General features: G+C 36.2%; 3 protein-coding genes across 6 annotated transcripts; 1 reads left to right on the forward strand and 2 right to left on the reverse strand.

Annotated features, from left to right (window-relative positions):
• Positions 1-1,895: 1,895 nt before the first annotated feature.
• LOC111777866 (putative protein phosphatase 2C 52) lies at positions 1,896-4,729 on the reverse strand. The gene is made up of 6 exons (XM_023657594.2): positions 4,491-4,729; positions 3,697-4,015; positions 3,271-3,624; positions 2,949-3,066; positions 2,651-2,874; positions 1,896-2,563 (listed from the first exon to the last, which is right to left on the reverse strand). The coding sequence occupies exons 2-6, from the start codon at positions 3,955-3,957 to the stop codon at positions 2,108-2,110; spliced, it is 1,413 nt and encodes a 470-aa protein (XP_023513362.2). The 5' UTR covers positions 3,958-4,015; positions 4,491-4,729; the 3' UTR covers positions 1,896-2,107.
• Positions 4,730-8,795: 4,066 nt separating this feature from the next.
• Positions 8,796-11,383, forward strand: LOC111776733 (uncharacterized). The gene is made up of 6 exons (XM_023656063.2): positions 8,796-9,546; positions 9,626-9,846; positions 9,917-10,139; positions 10,212-10,297; positions 10,389-10,480; positions 10,549-11,383. Exons 1-6 carry the CDS (start codon positions 9,457-9,459, stop codon positions 10,794-10,796), a joined length of 960 nt encoding a protein of 319 aa, XP_023511831.2. The 5' UTR covers positions 8,796-9,456; the 3' UTR covers positions 10,797-11,383.
• A 1,334-nt stretch (positions 11,384-12,717) lies between these two features.
• Positions 12,718-17,536, reverse strand: LOC111777604 (uncharacterized). 4 transcript variants are annotated; one of them, XM_087118703.1, is made up of 10 exons: positions 17,118-17,536; positions 16,420-16,494; positions 16,160-16,260; positions 15,262-15,330; positions 14,837-14,952; positions 13,933-13,987; positions 13,698-13,818; positions 13,442-13,489; positions 13,236-13,330; positions 12,718-13,118 (listed from the first exon to the last, which is right to left on the reverse strand). In XM_087118703.1, the coding sequence occupies exons 3-10, from the start codon at positions 16,250-16,252 to the stop codon at positions 13,017-13,019; spliced, it is 699 nt and encodes a 232-aa protein (XP_086974829.1). In that variant the 5' UTR covers positions 16,253-16,260; positions 16,420-16,494; positions 17,118-17,536; the 3' UTR covers positions 12,718-13,016. The 4 variants fall into 4 exon arrangements, with proteins under 4 accessions (XP_086974829.1, XP_086974828.1, XP_086974827.1 ...); XM_087118702.1 differs by having other exon boundaries at positions 16,392-16,494; positions 17,118-17,535; XM_087118701.1 differs by lacking the exon at positions 17,118-17,536 and adding an exon at positions 16,711-17,023 and having other exon boundaries at positions 13,698-13,804; positions 16,392-16,494.

The raw sequence follows: 17,536 nt of genomic DNA on the forward strand, positions 1-17,536 counted from the left end.
GTCCATTCCTGTTCATGTTTTATAATATGTTCTGTTCTTGGGGTTCCCCACATGTTGACCTTTAATATCTTTGAGTTCATCCGTACCCTGCTGTTCCCACCAAAAGTAATTGTGAATTTATTGCTGCAATCTTAAATGACTTCTTTATGATTCTTGAATTGAGCTAGGTACCCAAATGATAGAACTGTAGATACGTTAGAAGTACAGGTTTGGTTCTTAGAGCTACAAGAGGAGGTATCTTCATCTTTTTTATCATAGACCTGAGTTTAGTATTCTCTCTAAATGCTACTTGTTGCAGAATTAATATCATCATAATGAATCTTGTTTGGTGAATTGCATTGAAGTATTGGGCTAGACTTGCCCCCACTGGTCTAGAAGACGCCATTATTCTAGTGAGTTATTGAACATGATTTGGCTTAAATGCAATTGATGGGCAATTACTGAACAAATATCTTGATCTAGTTCATGAAGATTGTTAGGAAAGAGTCTCGTAGATTTATAATTAAGGAATACTATCTTCATTGGTACGAGGTTTTTTGGGAAAACCAAAAGGAAAGTCACGAGAGTTTATGCTCAAAGTAGAAAAAATCATACCATTGTAGAGATTCGTGGTTCCTAACGTGATATTAGAGTCTTGTTCTTAACTTAGTTATGTTAATAGAATCCTCAAGTGTCGAACAAAGAAGTTGCGAGCTTTGATGGTGTAGTTAAAAGTGACTCAAGTATCGAACTAATGGTGTACTTTGTTTGAAGAGTTCCAGAGAAGGAGTTGAGCCTCGATTAAGGGGAGGTTGTTTGAGGGCTCTCTAGACCTTAGGGGAGGCTCTATGGTGACTTTGTTCGAGAAGAAGATTGTTGAGGATGGTTGGGAGGGAGTCCTACATTGGCTAATTAAGGGGAATACCACCTCCACTGGTATGAGGTCTTTTGGGAAGCCAAAAACAAAGTCACGAGAGCTTGTACTTAAAGTAAACAATATCATACCATTGTTCGTGATTTCTAACATGTTTTGGTATATGTATGATGAGAAACTGGTACGAACATATCACTATTTTCTTAACTAGATTCAGTGAAAAATAACATTTTACATTGGGTTTCTTTTTCTTTTTCTTGAATGAAGCATTAATTATGTTGCAGCAACTGCAAGTTCTCATTAGGACACTGACTCATCAAGGGCAGTAAATTTATTGCTCCTCCAGACTTAATGTTCATAATGCAGTAAAATCAAACTGAAAACCATGCATAAAAGAACTTGCAAGTGGCTGATGAACATTGCATGATTATTATTGCTGGATGAACTGAGGGCTAGGTAGTAAGCCATGTTTTTAATTTTGTGATTAATGCAGACTTATAGATATGTGGAAGAAAGGGTTGGAATCTTAGCATAGAACCATAGTTTGAAGTGAAGGAACAAGGTCTGGCATTCCCTGTAAACACTTCAAACCCAGACTAGCAACAGCTTGGAACTCCTCAAACACTTAGTACAGCTTGTAGGACCTTTCATCTATGTGAGATTTTACATGGAGAGGAGAATGAAACATTCTTTATAAGGGTGTGGAAAACTCTATCGAATAGACGTTTTTTAAAACCGTGAGGTTGATGACGATATATAACGGGTTAAAATGGATATTATCTGCTAGCGGTGGGGTGGGGTTAGACTGTTATATTCTTCGTCTTGTATCTCGTTAGGGGCGAATCTCCATAGGGTAAATGAACTTCTTTAATACCACCTATGTTAGGTGTACCACTATTTTGAAGGTCATCGTCGTGAAATGGTTATAAATGATTGTAAGTGCACCTTCATCCCCTATGGTCAAACTCTTCGGAGGAGGACTCAAGCCACAGACTGCACCTTCATCCCCTGTGGTCGAGTCACAGACTATTACTCACCGGCGTAAAAATAATTTAGATTTAATACGACATCGTTCGGAAATACATTAGAAACTGAGAACCCAATATACAAATTTATACAAAATTCAATATGCTTTTACATTCAAATGGATCATTCATTCCATGTTCATAGGGAAAGTCTTCCATGGAAGCTGAAGGCCAAGTTTTTCTGGCATTGTGCTCTCACATGACAGCCTTCACCGACATTGGCCTTAGTTCAAGAAAATCTAGGAAGTTGAACCAAAGAGTTTACTCTTGTTACACCCTCCAGTCCCAGCCAATTCTCATCTTCAGCAGACATTGATTCCTCATTCTCTTCACTATGTGAATGTAATCCTCCAATTTGGTCCTTTTCTTCCGACGATGATCGAACCGTATAATTCCGTTGCAAACTCGGCTCACCAGACCTCTGCTCTTCATCTGAACATTCTGTGTTACTCATTTGATTGGTTTCAAGAGTTGCACAAGAAGCTTGTTCTTCATTTTCTGACTCTGAATCCATTTTCCCATCCAAGAACAGGCAAACGACTGCACAGTCGTCCATTTTCGAAGTAGGGTACTTGAGCTTCCACTCCCGAGCAGCGAAGTCTACCACCATTCGAGCTGCCGATGACCTAGTCGAGGCAGAATAAACTATCTCAACCACCTCGTCGTTGCTCAATACGTCCCAAACCTGCAAGGGAACTGTCTTGAATTCATTCATTCAAGCACAATATACACAATGTTCTTTTTAAGTGAATTAGAGGATCAGGGAAGTTACCCCATCTGAAGCAAGAACAACAAACAGATCATTATCTGTAAGCGCGCGGTGTGAGAACTCGGGAATAGAGATAACTCCATAGTCCTTCAAACAGAAGTCGCCAAATGCTCGAGCCATGGCTAATCCCGGCGCGTTGTCAAATGGCAGCCACACTCTTGGGACTTCTGGTTCATCATGCAATGCAAACACCCTTCCTTTACACTTCTTTATCCTTTCAGCCTCTCCTACAAGGTTAACAAACATAGCAGATTAGAATTACATATCAGTTCATGAAAGTAGAGCAACTGATTCGACATACGGGGCAAATCGGGCTTTAGATCTACTGTCAATTGTGTTGCTACAAGAGAATCACTGCTGTCTTTCGATCCAAGAATCGCTCGAGAATCCCCAATACTTCCCACGAATAGATCCGAGCCCTATAAGTAAATCGGAATTAGAATCAAACAGAAACTATAACAGTTTAAGCTCACCACTAGCCGATATTGTCCTCAAGGTTTTAAAACGAGTCTACTAGGGAGAGGCTTTCACACCCATATAAGGACGTTCCCCTCTCCAACCGATGTGGGATCTCATAATCCACCCCCTTGGGGGCTGCCACACCGTCCCGTGACTGGCTATACCTGCTTCACTAGAGTGATGGCAGTACAGCCACTACAGAAACAATCCAATTTGGGATCAGATTTGAGCTCCTTATCCATGGCTTTATATGATTTGAGGAAAGTTCTTCTCCATAAAGAACTTGATCTGTCCTCCTGCGAGCCATCTATGTCCTGTCCTTCACCATCTGCTGAATTCTTTCGACGCCACGCAAGACAAGAAGTTCTATCCGATCTATCACGCTTCAATTGAGACGACTGCCAGAATGACACAAGCTTTCTTGGCAGAACATCTCTAACCTTTCGTGCAACTACGTGACCGTGTGGACCATGACCATCAAACACGCCACAGAAAATCGCACCATCTGATATGAAGTCCTAGAGAAATCGAACCCCTCATCAGGAAACATTGTTTAAAACAATCCAACAAGAATAGATACAAGAACTTACTTCCCATACAACCATGGCATCCTGGTTAATACCCTTTCGACCTTGTTGAGTAAAAATGCAAGAATTCGAAGTCTTCCCATTATAAACAAGTCTATTAGGTACAGAATTCAAATGCTGCAAAGAGAAAACATGATCTGAGAATGTTCTGTTTCTTTCAATCCGACCACAAACTCCATTCCCCAAACAGGATTCAAAAACTCCCTCTCCATTGCTTCCACCATTACAACTACTCTGATTGCCACTAGACAAACAGCTCCCCATTTACTCAGCTCCACAAATTAAGAACACATCTGATTTTGAACTTGACAAAGTATCAGATCTAGCATCAAGTAGAAGAAAGCTAGTTAAGGAAAGTGCATGTGGAGTAGAAATAGAATATATTAAAAAGGGAGCTGTGTTCATCATTTTGCCGTTGATCATAGATTCATGTTGACAGCAACGATGTAGGCAAATCACTTTTGTCCTTAAATTAATGAATAAAAGACATATACAAGCTATATGACAAAACATGTACTAACTAAGAACATGTCCAAACGCCAAGACTTGTGTCTTTTCCGCCAGTTAACAGTAATGACACTACCAATTCTTAGATAAAACATTACACAGAATGTAATAAGCTACCATCTCTTCGTCAACACGGCTGAAAATTCAAAGATAAAAAGGGGGAAATACAAAACCCATCAAACCGGCGGTGCAGATCTTTGAATGTAATAAGCTAATAACCCAAGAAGAATCATGGACAACAAACAATCATAAACCATACGCAGAAAAGGGTAAAAAGAGAAGGAACTCACAAGGGGACTCGATCATCACTGCGATGGGAAATCCCTGAAATCCAGAAGAGGGAAAGAAGAAGGGTAATGGGTTTAAGAAAATTTCCAAGAACGCGAGGCAAATGGTGAGCAATGGGGAGTGAAATCAGAAGGGAAAGCGGACGGAAAGGGATTAAAAGCGGGGAGATGGGGCATTAACTCAAAAGCAGAGTATAAAGTGGAAAGGGAGAGAAATGGGGTATTAAAAGCGGTCGCGTTCTTCATCTCCATGATCAAAAGGATCAGACCCCATTAATAAAAATGGATTGATTTTTAATTTCCCCATTATTATTTACAAGTTTCTCTGAATCATTTGCTGATACACAGAACAATAAAACAGATATCACACTAACATAGTAGTAGTAATAATAATAATACTAATGACTTGATTGAGACATGTTTTACTTTTGTAGAAAGATTGTAAATCTGTAAGTTTAATCGAGTCTTAAGCTTTAATTTTTTGTGATGAAACGAGTGATTAAGGTTTGGAAATTTGTAACAGCACAAATCCACCACCAGTAGATATTGTCCGCTTTAGTAGCCCATTACGGATCGTCATTAGCCTCACAATTTTAAACCACTGTCTTATCAGTAGGAATGTTTCGATTCCCTCTCCAACCAGTGTTGTGAAATCTAATCTTACATTAATTGGACAGGGAACGAAACATTCCTTACAAATGTGTGTGTTGTGAAATCTATTATTACATTAATTGGACAGGAAACGAAACATTCCTAACAAAAGTGTGGAAACCTCTCCTTACATTTTAAAATCTTGAGGGAAACTTGAACAAAGAAGCCCAAAGAACATAATATCGGCTAACAGTGGGGTTGAACCATTACAAATGGTACCATAGCCAGACACCGTGCTAGAGGGGGTTGAATCATTTCGTACAAGAGTATGGAAATATCTCCCTAAATGCATTTTATAATTAATGACGAACAAATTCAAAATATAGTTGTGGGCCAATAAGTGTAGAGATTGAGGTTGGGCCCTTTTTCTGAAGCAGGCCCATTTATTAGGGTAAATTTGGATTTTATCCAATCAATTAAGTAAATCATTTAAGAATATATATATATGAAATACAAATTTATTCAAATTAATTATATAACATAAGAATTTCGCTTAAAAATACCAAAAAAAAAAAAAAAAGTTGAATCATGAATTTAAAAGAATTCAAAAATACTTTACTCTCATGAAATTTAAAAAATAATATTGAAAATTTTGAAAATAATCTACGAGACGTGGATAAACAGTTTTCGTCTATATATTAATAATAAAATAATTGTATTTTTTTTATCAGAGTAAATTATATAAATTTTATGAATATTTTTTAAAAAATAAAATAGTGATATTTTTTATATATTTTTTTTTAAGTTTAACATTATTATTATGAAACTTTTAAAAAATTTAAATAGAAAAAGTGTAAAATTTAAAGATATTTTTATTAATTTAGTCAACTATTTATTTATTTATTTATTTATGGATTTTTAAATAATTTATCTTTCATTTATATTGACAGCCCTTGATTTTGGCAATAAAATTCACATTCGAATATTTTATTATTTCTTTTTCCAATTCTAACCGATGCCCCTTTGGAAGAGACCCAAATATTTGACTTTTATTATAATAAACTCTCTTCCCCCACCGACAAAATATGTTTTATTATTAAAAAAAAAAAAAACTAAAAAAACTAATATATTCCTTTGTTTTAAATTAAAGTTATAATGTTAGAAAATATATTAATAATAGAATAACATATTATATCTTAATATTCTTTCATTTATAGTATATTTTATTTTATTCTAAATATTTAATTAATTTATATTTTCAATATTAGTTGCTAGCTTGTATCCTATTTAAGGGATATGGATATCAATGAAAACACTCTTTCCATCCCAATTCTATTTCTATTTCTCATTCTTAACATATAAGATCATCGATGAGTCCAATAAGGTGTGCTACAACTAGTTGTAGTCATGGATGTCATTATGTCTATCGTTTTTTTTTTTGTTCCGCTCTCACCAACATTTTAGTTGAGCTCAAAATCCTCACGGCTAGATTCAACGACACCGCTATGAGCTTTACCTCGATGTCATCTTTTGAATCTTTCTCAGACTCGTCGTCACTGGTGGTAATAACTTAGTAAGGGTGAACATAGAGTCGGTTTGCTGTATATTTAATTGATTTATTTATTTTATTTATAATTTATTGTTTTATGGCACTAAGCTTTGTTTTCTTTCTATTTATTTTCCCTAAAAATTTATAGTTTACGTCATAAATACAAAACAATTAAATTTTCAGTTCTGTTATATAAATCCAAAATAATTAAAGCATTTTACGAATAAAAATATTTATGTATTTAAAAACAAAATTAGTTATTTTAAAAACAAATATTTAGATATTTTAATAATTAATTCCATAGAACATTATTAATTAGTTTATACTAAGTTCGCTAGTTTCTTCTTAATTAGTTGTTTAATAAAAATGTGACGTTTCACATGATATGAAATTGAATTCTTTAACAATCGAATAATTTTTTTAATTTTTTTATAAAACCTTATGGCATTTTAAATTTTAAAATATTTATTTTATTTTCATAAATACACAATATCATTTACTTTTTAATTATGAAAATTGTAAATTTAAAATAAAAATATGAAAAATATATTTTATAATTTAGAAAAACCTGTGATTTCATAGAATATTTTATTATTATTTTCTTACATATACAATACCATTTATTTTCAACTAATTAATTGAAAATTAGTAAAAAGGAAGAAGATGATATGACACGTGGCAGCTTTTTTTCTCAAGCATATCTCTAAATTTATCAATTATCCATTAATTATCTTTTTTTTTTTTTTTTTTGATAGGGTTATTAAATCTCGTGTCAATGAATTAATTATTATTTGGGGTTTCTAAAAGTGCTTTATTTTCTATTATATTTTTCTTTTAAATTTCATATAGTAGATAATGGCTCCACGTGGAAATAGGAGTATTATTTTTTTTCATGCGGTAGAATAAATGCTAATTTAATTTTTTATTTAACTTTTGTTCCATCTCATTTTAAAAAAAGTTTAATTTGGTTCTTTGCAAATATTTTAAAGGTAAGATTTAAATATATAAATTTTTGTAATTAATTAAAAAGGCACGTTTTAATATTCAGATTTTTTTTTTTAATTTTTTTATATGCCAATTCCACAAGATTAAAATATAAAGGATATTTTCAACTCAGTCAATAAAGTATTTTTTTATTACTGAATTATCATTTTCCCATTTTAACATTTAAAAAATATATATAAAATATCCAACGTGGCGAAGGGTGATGTGCTCACAAATTTACCAAATAATTGGTACGCATATTTTCCACGTTTCAGACAGTGATTGGACGGTTACTTTCTACTTTATTTTCCTCGGTAAGTTTAGATTCCCTCCAAAACTAACGGAGTTGGAAACTTTAACGACATGTCGTAATTACTTCAACTCGTGGTTTTGCCAACAAGCCCCCCAACTCATAAATATTTGCACTTCGCCCTCTTTTTCTTAAAAAAATTAAAAAATAGCCTTATATTTATTTTTTTAATAATAAAAGTATTTTTAAGTTTTCAAAACGCTCCTTAATCGAGGTGGGATCTCATAATTCAGCCTTCAGCTCAGCGTTTCATTTTTTTTTTTAGTATTTAAAAAATTATTAATATTTAATGGAATTTTATTTATTTATTTATATAATTATTATTCTCTATTATGCTTGGTTGTGGTTATCACATTTTTTAGGGTTTAAAAAGAGCATTTTAAGAACCGAAAGACAGATTCGTGAGGAATAATGATAAGATTGTATTCCAATATAAACACCTTGAAGAATTGTTTTAGTATCCCAATATATTTATTTTTTAATAACTTAAATTATAAAAATATTTAATACATTTTATATTCTTTTACCAATTTTTAAAGATTTTTTCTTTAATTATTTTTAATTAAATTAATTTTATAAGGTTTTAATTAAATTAAATGCAGTCTCATTAGCCACATGCCTTCATTTTTAACATTGACCCTTTTCTTAAAATGACCAAATAATTATTAATAAAAGTAATAAAAGTAATTGTTTTTCTCCTTTAAATGGACATGAAATATACAAAGACCACATGCTTCATTTTGTGCCATAAAGTGACCAAAATACCCCTTGATGTTTATATAATATATATATATATATATTAAAAGCGGTTATTAATTGGAAGGCGATGACCGGATTACCGGATGTGCTCTGTTCCATGGGCGAGAGGAAGGAGTGGTAAAATCCCATAAATGAAAAGTCTAGAATCCTCGTGGCTTTAAAATTTGACACTCTGTTTCTTGCTCTGTTCTTTGCTACCAAAGAAGATCTCGTTTTCGGAGCTTTCGTTGTCCGATCTGCGTTGATTTAGCTTAAAGATTTGGGTGGCTTGAATCGAATTGCTGCGACTGTTTGAGGAAATGGGTGTTTTCTTGATTACCCAATAAAGTTGAAGACTCCCGTGTTGATGTGCGTTGAGTTTCCTTTACGGTTTAGTTTAAAGCAGAGGAACGCTTCGCTTTGCTTACGGGTTTTGGCTGAATTCTCGGCGCTAAGAGAAGGTCTTCGTTGGTGGTTCGACAGCATTCACAATCTGACAGAGACAGAGCAAGAACAAAAGGAGCAGAGTTTGATTTTTCCCTCAAATTTGGTGTTTGGGTTTCTAATTTTAGAAAATTCTTCACACGTTTTTGGGTTTTATCTCATTTTTGGAAGGACCAAGAAACAGCTCCGATAATCTCTCACTCTCTTCCATTTCTGTCTTTCTTCTGGGTGCTCTGTTTTTCGGTGTGCTCTGTTTTCTGGGAAACCTCTCTGTTTCTCAGGGTTGAGGGGAAGACTCTGAAAACTTTGTCTCTCTCTCTCTCTCTCTCTCTCTCTCCCTCTCCTCCAAAATTATGATTCTTGACAAAGGGTCAATGCAATCCAATTTGGGTTGTTTTCTTCATTGCACAACGCCGGTTGTCAATTCCCAATTCTTGCCCAAGGTTTGTCGTCGCTTTCATTCATTAATTCATTCAATCCCATTTGGATTTATTTGAAAATCTCTGTTTTTCTTTTTCTCAGAGTGAGATTAGGAATCTGAATCGTTTATGGCATCCATGGGAGAGAGAGAAGGTTGAATATTTCACTCTCGGCGATCTCTGGAATTGTTACGACGAATGGAGCGCTTACGGTGCCGGTGTTCCCATCGACGTCAACAACGGCGAGACCCTTGTTCAATATTATGTTCCCTATCTCTCTGCAATTCAAATCTTCACTAGCAATTCCACCGTCAATGGTTTCAGGTACGATTACCCTTTTTTCAAGGATCCATTAAAGAAACCCCCAAATGATGAATTCCCGATTCCTTTGTAGGGATGAGTGCGGCGGCGACAGTGAAGCAAGGGATTCGTTTAGCGATTCTTGCAGCGATGAGAGTGAAAGTGAAAAACAATGGAGATGGGACGGAAGCTCATCGGAAGAGGGAGGATTGTTGGAGCAAGACAGCCCTCTGCATCTTAGTGACAGATTGGGATACCTTTACTTTCAGTATTTCGAGAGATCAACCCCTTATGGAAGGGTTCCATTAATGGATAAGGTATTAACATTTGAGCTTCTCTGGATTGAGATTTGAATAGAAGGAAGAATAATGGATTGGAGTTTTTTTCAGATCAATGGATTGGCTCGAAGATTCCCTGGCTTGATGACATTGAGAAGCGTCGATCTTTCCCCAGCGAGTTGGATGGCTGTTGCTTGGTCTCTGTCTCTGTCTCTGTCTCTCTCTGATTTCCCCTGTTTCTATCTCTGTTTTTGTGAGGTTTGGATGATTAATAGGATGAATTTTCAGGTACCCAATTTACCATATTCCAATGGGGAGAACCATAAAGGACTTATCAACATGCTTCCTGACATACCACACGCTTTCATCTTCATTCCAAGGTACAAAAAATGGCGTTTTTATGCGTTAATTTAGTGAAGAAATGGGTGAACTGAATGGATTTATGTAGATATGGACGTGGAGGATGAATTTGAGAGTGGAGGAGAAAGGAAGAGGAAAGAAGGGGAAGGAATGGCGCTGCCGGCATTTGGTTTGGCGACATACAAGATGCAAGGAAACGTGTGGATTTCAGGGAATTATGGGCGGGACCAAGAACGAGTGGTGTCGCTTTTGAGCGTGGCAGATTCTTGGTTAAAGCAACTCAGGGTGCAGCACCACGACTTCAACTACTTTACTGGCATGATTCGTCGTGGCTAAAACCAAACCCTCCTTTTTTGATGACTCCATCATCCATTGATTGACCTCCCAAGAAAACAAAAACCCAAAAAAATTCCTACTTTCGGTTGGATCTTACCTGCTTTTTCTGAACTTAGCATGGGGGAAAGGACTGTTCCTTTCTTCTTGTTCTTCATGTTCTTGTTGTTCTTGGTTTGTGGTTTGTTTTAGTGTGTGACCCAGATGTTAAAAGTTGTTCATCTCAGCCGCATCCATGCCTGAAATCCCCTGTTTTTGGTTTCCCCTGTTTTTGGTTAGTGGTGGGGTGGTGCTTGTGCATAGAATACACTACTTACTTACTTACTCACTGACTGCTACTCATCAGGCTTGTTGAAAGGGAGAGGGAAACAGAGAGATCGGAGAGGGAGAGAGAGAGAGAGACCAGAGAGATCAGAGAGAGAGACAGAGAGACAGAGAGAGAGTTCATAGAATTGTGCCCTGTTTGAACCATCACTGTTGTGTTTGTATGAACACTGTGACACATTTTCCAACTGAGAGCATTAAAGAACGAAGGAAAGACTCTCCCTTTGAATGAATGAATGAATGAATGAATGAATGATTGATTGATTGATTGCTTGACCCATCATTTTTGTTGCTAAATCTTATTGAAAATTCTCACAGATTTGTTCTAAGTCTCTGTTTTCGTGTGCAAAGTCATGGTTCGTAGTGGGTCCATAGTGTTTGATATCATACCATGGCCTTTGTGATTTTGGTTCCAACTCTCAACTAAATCCTAATTCCCAACCCTTTTAATATAAGATTATAAAACTCGGTTTCGACTATGACTTCTTCGTCCCACTCAGTTTAAAAACGCCCAAAACAAAGCTACAAATGTTTCTAATTTAAACGATAAAGACCCAACATGTATTTTCCACTCAAAGTTTGAATCTTTGATCACTTTAAGACAATTTCACGGAGCAATCACTCTAAAACTTGTACCTAATGATATTAACATTCCACTGCACTCTTTATGATATGGCTAAGTTACCTATTATTCGCTCCTAAGAGTAAGGATAGATTATGTTTCGTCTTAGACTCAATCACCCCAACATAGAATCGTTCTCATTTGAATGTGGATTATATTGGAATTCGAGTAATTATATATAATTAATACGGGTGTTGTAACGATGATGAATGGTAAAAGTGCATAGATTATATTGATTTATTTATTGTATAAGATGGCAATGATGAATATGGTTGATGACATTAAAAATTAGGTATAGTTGGATGGAAGTGGTAACATATAGACATATCCTATAAAGATGATATCTTTAATGAGTGCCAAAGACAATGCTATATCCACTTCATAAGTATGAACCTACACAAAATTCAAAATTGCTATTCACTTTCTCAAAACCCGAACCCCACATAATTAAACGCCACGTAATCTATTTAATGAACTTCATCAGTTTTGTGTCCCAATACCCACAAACATCGCTACCCCAACGCATGCCCACCATTTTTCTGTGTAGTCCTTAACTTTTTAAATACGTTCTAAAACGCATCTAATGGAAAAAGGTTTCCAATACTCTTATAAGGAATGTTTTAATTTGACGTTTTAGTGCAAGCAAATATTTATATAAATAATTCACATTAATTTAATTAAAGCCCAAATAAAGAGATTATTATGAAATTAAGAAAGAAGATTAGATGATTGAGTTCAAGGCATTTGCATATATATATTTATATAATAATACAGCATCACTGCCTTAATCTTCTGCTTTTATTAGTGAGGAAATTAGTGTTGTATTACGTTTAATTCACTAATCAATTCATATTATTATTAATACTTTAATTAAATTAATATTTTTCAATTTAGCCAGTCACGTACCACCATAAATATCTATAGATAGATGTTGGGATAGACTTCTTCCCCTGTTCCCGTCTAAATGAATCAAAATGGTTATGAATAAACGAGAATATGAACCATTAAGAGTTAGGAACTAAACGAGAGTTATGACAATACATAGTCACGACAACTTACAACAACGGCGTCTTATACATCACTATTTCTTCTTTTCGAAGAGTATAAAATCATACCCAAAAAAAAAAAAAAAAACTAAGATTAACTTTATAATGATTTTCTATGACCTCTATAATAATGCATACAGTGGTCAATGGTGGGTTTTCAAGTTCAAACTCAAAACACTCTCTGAAACTGGCTGCCATTGTTCAGTATACAATCTTTCAGGGACAACGTAACTACAGAAGCAACAGATTATAAGCTGGTAAGTCTTCTATTCTGTGAATATCCTCTAGAGATAGCTCTCTTTCCAGCTGTTCTCTGGTTACTTGCAGGACCTCCTGTAACAATCACGAGTATCAAAAGCTTCAACAAAAGTTTTGGGTACACGACGACGACGATAGTGTTAGTGTGTGTGAGATTGAGAGGAGAGGAGAGGAGAGGAGAGGAGAGAATACATTGAACTCCATGTAGGAAGCATGCATGGCAAGCCATTGAGCATCCATCAATTCGAAAGTTACGCAGAATAGAATGTCGAATGCTTCTTCGTTTTCTGCTACGAGTTAACAGTGTGTATTGTGTGAGCGTTACAGAAGTTTAGTAATGAAAACATGTGTGATATGTCCAAGTAAAAACCAAAATGATGGATGGGGATAGTCAGTACCTCCTAATAGTCTCATAAAATTGAGTCCTGGAATACACTTTGGCTTTGCTGTACACAAGAGATGAGATGACAAGAATTTTTAGTGGCTGGGATGGGAACGTATTAGACAGAGTTGATTTCGAGAAGGCTTTAAAATCATGTTCTTTGTTATTGGTTTTGTTACATATTTTGTTGGGTTCATGGTAACAAGACCTGCTGCAGAGATCATTCCCATTATTAAAGCGAACTATTCGAGTCGAAAAATGCAGATACATACCTGATTTTAAATCCAACATTTGAATCAACATATACGATATGTTTATGCCAGCAACAGCAAACGGATATTCCCAAGTTGCTCGATTGCCACCTTCCTTCGATAATAACCTACGAAAAGATGCCTTCATTTTGAATTTGTATGAGATTAGTGATAACTCACTCACGCATTAAGGAAATGAAAAAACAAGAACATGGAATATCTCATTGTGGGAGTGATACAACAGAATAGGACATACCGGAAATGTCCTGGAAAAAAACAGCAAGTTTTCAAGGGAAATGAAACCGCAACCCCTAAGAAAAGCAGCCAACTGTGAGAAAATATTTGATTTTTAAGTATAAAAAACACAGTAACATATGAACAGTTTCTTTTTACCAATTCACTAAAGTGTAATGCATTTAGAAGAAAATGAATTCCTCCCTCAATCTTCGGCAGATGTACGCACGTGTGTGCACTGCGCTTGCATGCATGCTTCTCACATCTAACCTAACAGCCTAAACCCACCGCTAGCAGATATTGTCTTCTTTGGGCTTCCCCACAAGGTTTTTAAAACGTGCCTACTAGATAGAGGTTTCCACACCTTTACAAAAAAAGCTTTGTTCCCCTCTCCAACTGATGTGGGATCTCACAATCCACCCCCCTTCGAGACCCAAAGTCCTTGTTGGCACACCACCCGGTGTCTGGCTCTAATACAATTTGTAATGCCACTAATTTAGGCTAAGAAAATTAGGGGCGTTACAGTTGGATTGTGAGATCCCACGTTGATTGGAGAGAGGAACGAGTGCTAGCGAGGACACTAGGCCCCGAAGGAGGGTGGATTGTGAGCTCACACAACAGTTGGAGAGAGGAACAGAACATTCTTTATAAGGGTGTGGAAACCTCTCCCTAGACGACGCGTTCTAAAAACCTTGAAGGGAAAGCCCAAAAAGGATAATATTTGTTAGCGGTGAGCTTGGGCTGTTACAAATACCGTCGCTCGTCTCCTATGATAGCTCTAGTCTTCAAACTATATTTTAGATGGGTTGCTTAAATCTCAAGTCTTTGTAAAAATTAAAACAAGCCTCAACATTTACTTCACTATCACCATTAATAAGAGGTAAGACAACAAAGAATATACATTGAAATGGTGGCTTGGATTATACCTAAAGTCGGTGGATGGATTAGCACCTTGCCAACCCATTTCTTTCCATTGCTCAGATATCAACCCTTTAAGCTCAACATCTGGAAAGGCAACATCCCACAATGCCCTCAGAGCTTCCTATAAATAATGAAGGATGGTTACTTGTCCTCACAGATGATGAAAACAAAGCATAAATGGGAAAACGCTAAACTTCTAGCTGTCTGCATGCAGTAGAAATGAAAGACATGAATGATGGCCTTATTCAAAAGTCAAATAGATGAAAATTCAAATCAAGGACGAGGTTTTGGGCTTCTAAAACAGGATCTTGTCAATGACGAAAAATGCAGTGAGTTCGTTGCTTAGACTCATCTAAGAGCGCTCAGATAATCTTCATAGAGCATAGAAGTTTATAACCTGAAGAGTGCTAAAACGAATAAAGAAAAGTACTTGATGCTCAATGCACATCTCATCATAAGGTATATGAATTCGGTCTTGTAGCCTCTGAAGCCTTTCCTCCTGGTAGAATAAATCACATGTTAGAACATACATGCTCAACCTTCATACACCCCTATCAACAAGCCATTAGAAAAATGGTCTTAAATATAACTATATTTACTTGAACATTTAGAACGTCTCATCCAATGAAAAGGGGACGATGAGTTTTAAATTAATAAACTGAGGGCGTAAAAGAATCGATCAAACAAATATAAGGTTCCATAATCCATGCATATAGACATTCTCGCAATCACATGAGAATATATTGTTTTAAGAACATTACATCAGATGTTAGGGGTGGAGATATAAACTTACAACCTGTTGGAGAAAGTTATGTTGATAGAAACACAAGGTTCTAGTTCTATTACATGCATGATCTATAGAAAGGTGGAGAGAAAGGGGGCGTACAAAGCTAAAAACGTGTCCTTAAGCTAAGGTCTATAGGTAGGTGGAGAGAAAGGGGATGTGCAAAGCTCAAAATCTGTTCTTTAGTCGGAAACGAAACCGTCCTTATAAGGGTTTGGAAACCTTCCTTATAAGGGTGTGGAAACCTTCCTTATAAGGGTGTAGAAATCTTCCTTATAAGGGTGTGGAAATCTTCCTTATAAGGGTGTGGAAACCTCTCCCTAGTAGACACGTTTTAAAACCGCGAGGCTGACGGCGATACGTAACGGGCCAAAGCAGACAATACTACAGTCCCACTGATTGGTGCCAATGCCTTTTCATGCACAAGAGGTAAAGCTTTCCTCACACTTACAAACCATACCACTAGTGGAATAATGCAACACAAATAAAGCCAATGAATGAGACACAGTACACAGACTACCAACACATTAGTGACGTTAATTACCTGAAGAGGACTCAAAGGGTATTGAAACTTATCGTTCTTTTTATTGCCAGAGCGATTGAAGATTCCTCCGATCCATGATCGTGGTCCAACCATAGCATTAGCTACATTTACCACAAGCTAATTTGTAAGCAAGAGGATGATAATGAGACAGCAAAAGTAAATTCCAAAAAGTCATAATTCTAGAAGTTAATCTCTACACCACAAAAGGAGATTCAAACAAAGCTCTACTCACTAAAACATTGAGCTAGCTTTAAAATTACATGGGTGGAACTATGTGACCATTCTAACTCTTCATCACCTCTTCTACGTCTCCAATATATTTCATCTTCATCAACCTATAACAATTTTTAGAATTCACTGTCAGTAAAATGATTGGCAGAAAGAACACATAGTTTCACCAAAGGCACACAACAGATATCAACAACATAGAAAAATGATACTCCCTTCACATAACGAACAGGACTAAGCAGACAATCAGAGAGTGGATGTTCCCAGCAAATTTGGAATGATCAACACATTAATAAATCAATAGAGATTGATAGGGGGATTACTTCGTGGAGGGAAGAACAAGATGGAAAGCATTGTCTTCTCCTCCGGAATCTCATTAAGGAACCAAAATCAACTATGAATGCATCACGCGAACGCCAAAAATAACTCTCTCATTGTATCATTCAACCAGAAATCATTCCCTCTTTCAGTTTTATTACAAAAGAGGTGCAACAGACACACATATAGAAATGGAGAAGCTAAGAGGACTAAAGAGTGAGGCATTTGAAGAAGAAACAGAACAAGAACAAAATGGATAGATTAGATTTACAAGCGCGATTAAAGGGATCTCTTAGGCATAACATTCAATTGTAAATAAGTAGAGAGAAATCATGAGCATTGAAAATTTGGGAAAAGATAGAACGACAAAAAGGCAGCGAAAAAGAAAGCAAAGAGGGAAAAAGAACAGTACCCACTACGGCATCTGAGGAAAGAAGTGGGCAGAACAGTGCGACGGCGGTGGTGGAAGCCTTTGCCGTCGTGATGAGTGGGTCCGGGCGGTGGGCGCCACAGGAAAAGTGATTGGGAAGCGGAAACAATGGGAAGCAGAGGAGAAAAATGGATAGGGGAAATGGAATAGGAGAGACATTTCTTCGGTTTCGGGGTGAGCAGGTGGAATTTGCAATTTCTGGGAACGAAGTATTTGTGAGTTTGAATCGTCTCTCTGTGTAAGAGATCGAAACCAATCGCGGCCCTATCAAGCAGCCGCTTCCGTAGCTGTCGGGGGTTTTTCTTTCTTCATGTATATGTCTCAGCCCCCTCCTCCCTCCACCTCTCGAAAGCTTATGCCTATCAATTAGTTCACCCTTGTTTCTTACGTTACTCCCCCTT

This window comes from Cucurbita pepo, chromosome 16 (genome assembly GCF_057944985.1).
Source record: "Cucurbita pepo subsp. pepo isolate OVF chromosome 16, ASM5794498v1, whole genome shotgun sequence".
Classification (NCBI taxonomy): domain Eukaryota; kingdom Viridiplantae; phylum Streptophyta; class Magnoliopsida; order Cucurbitales; family Cucurbitaceae; genus Cucurbita; species Cucurbita pepo.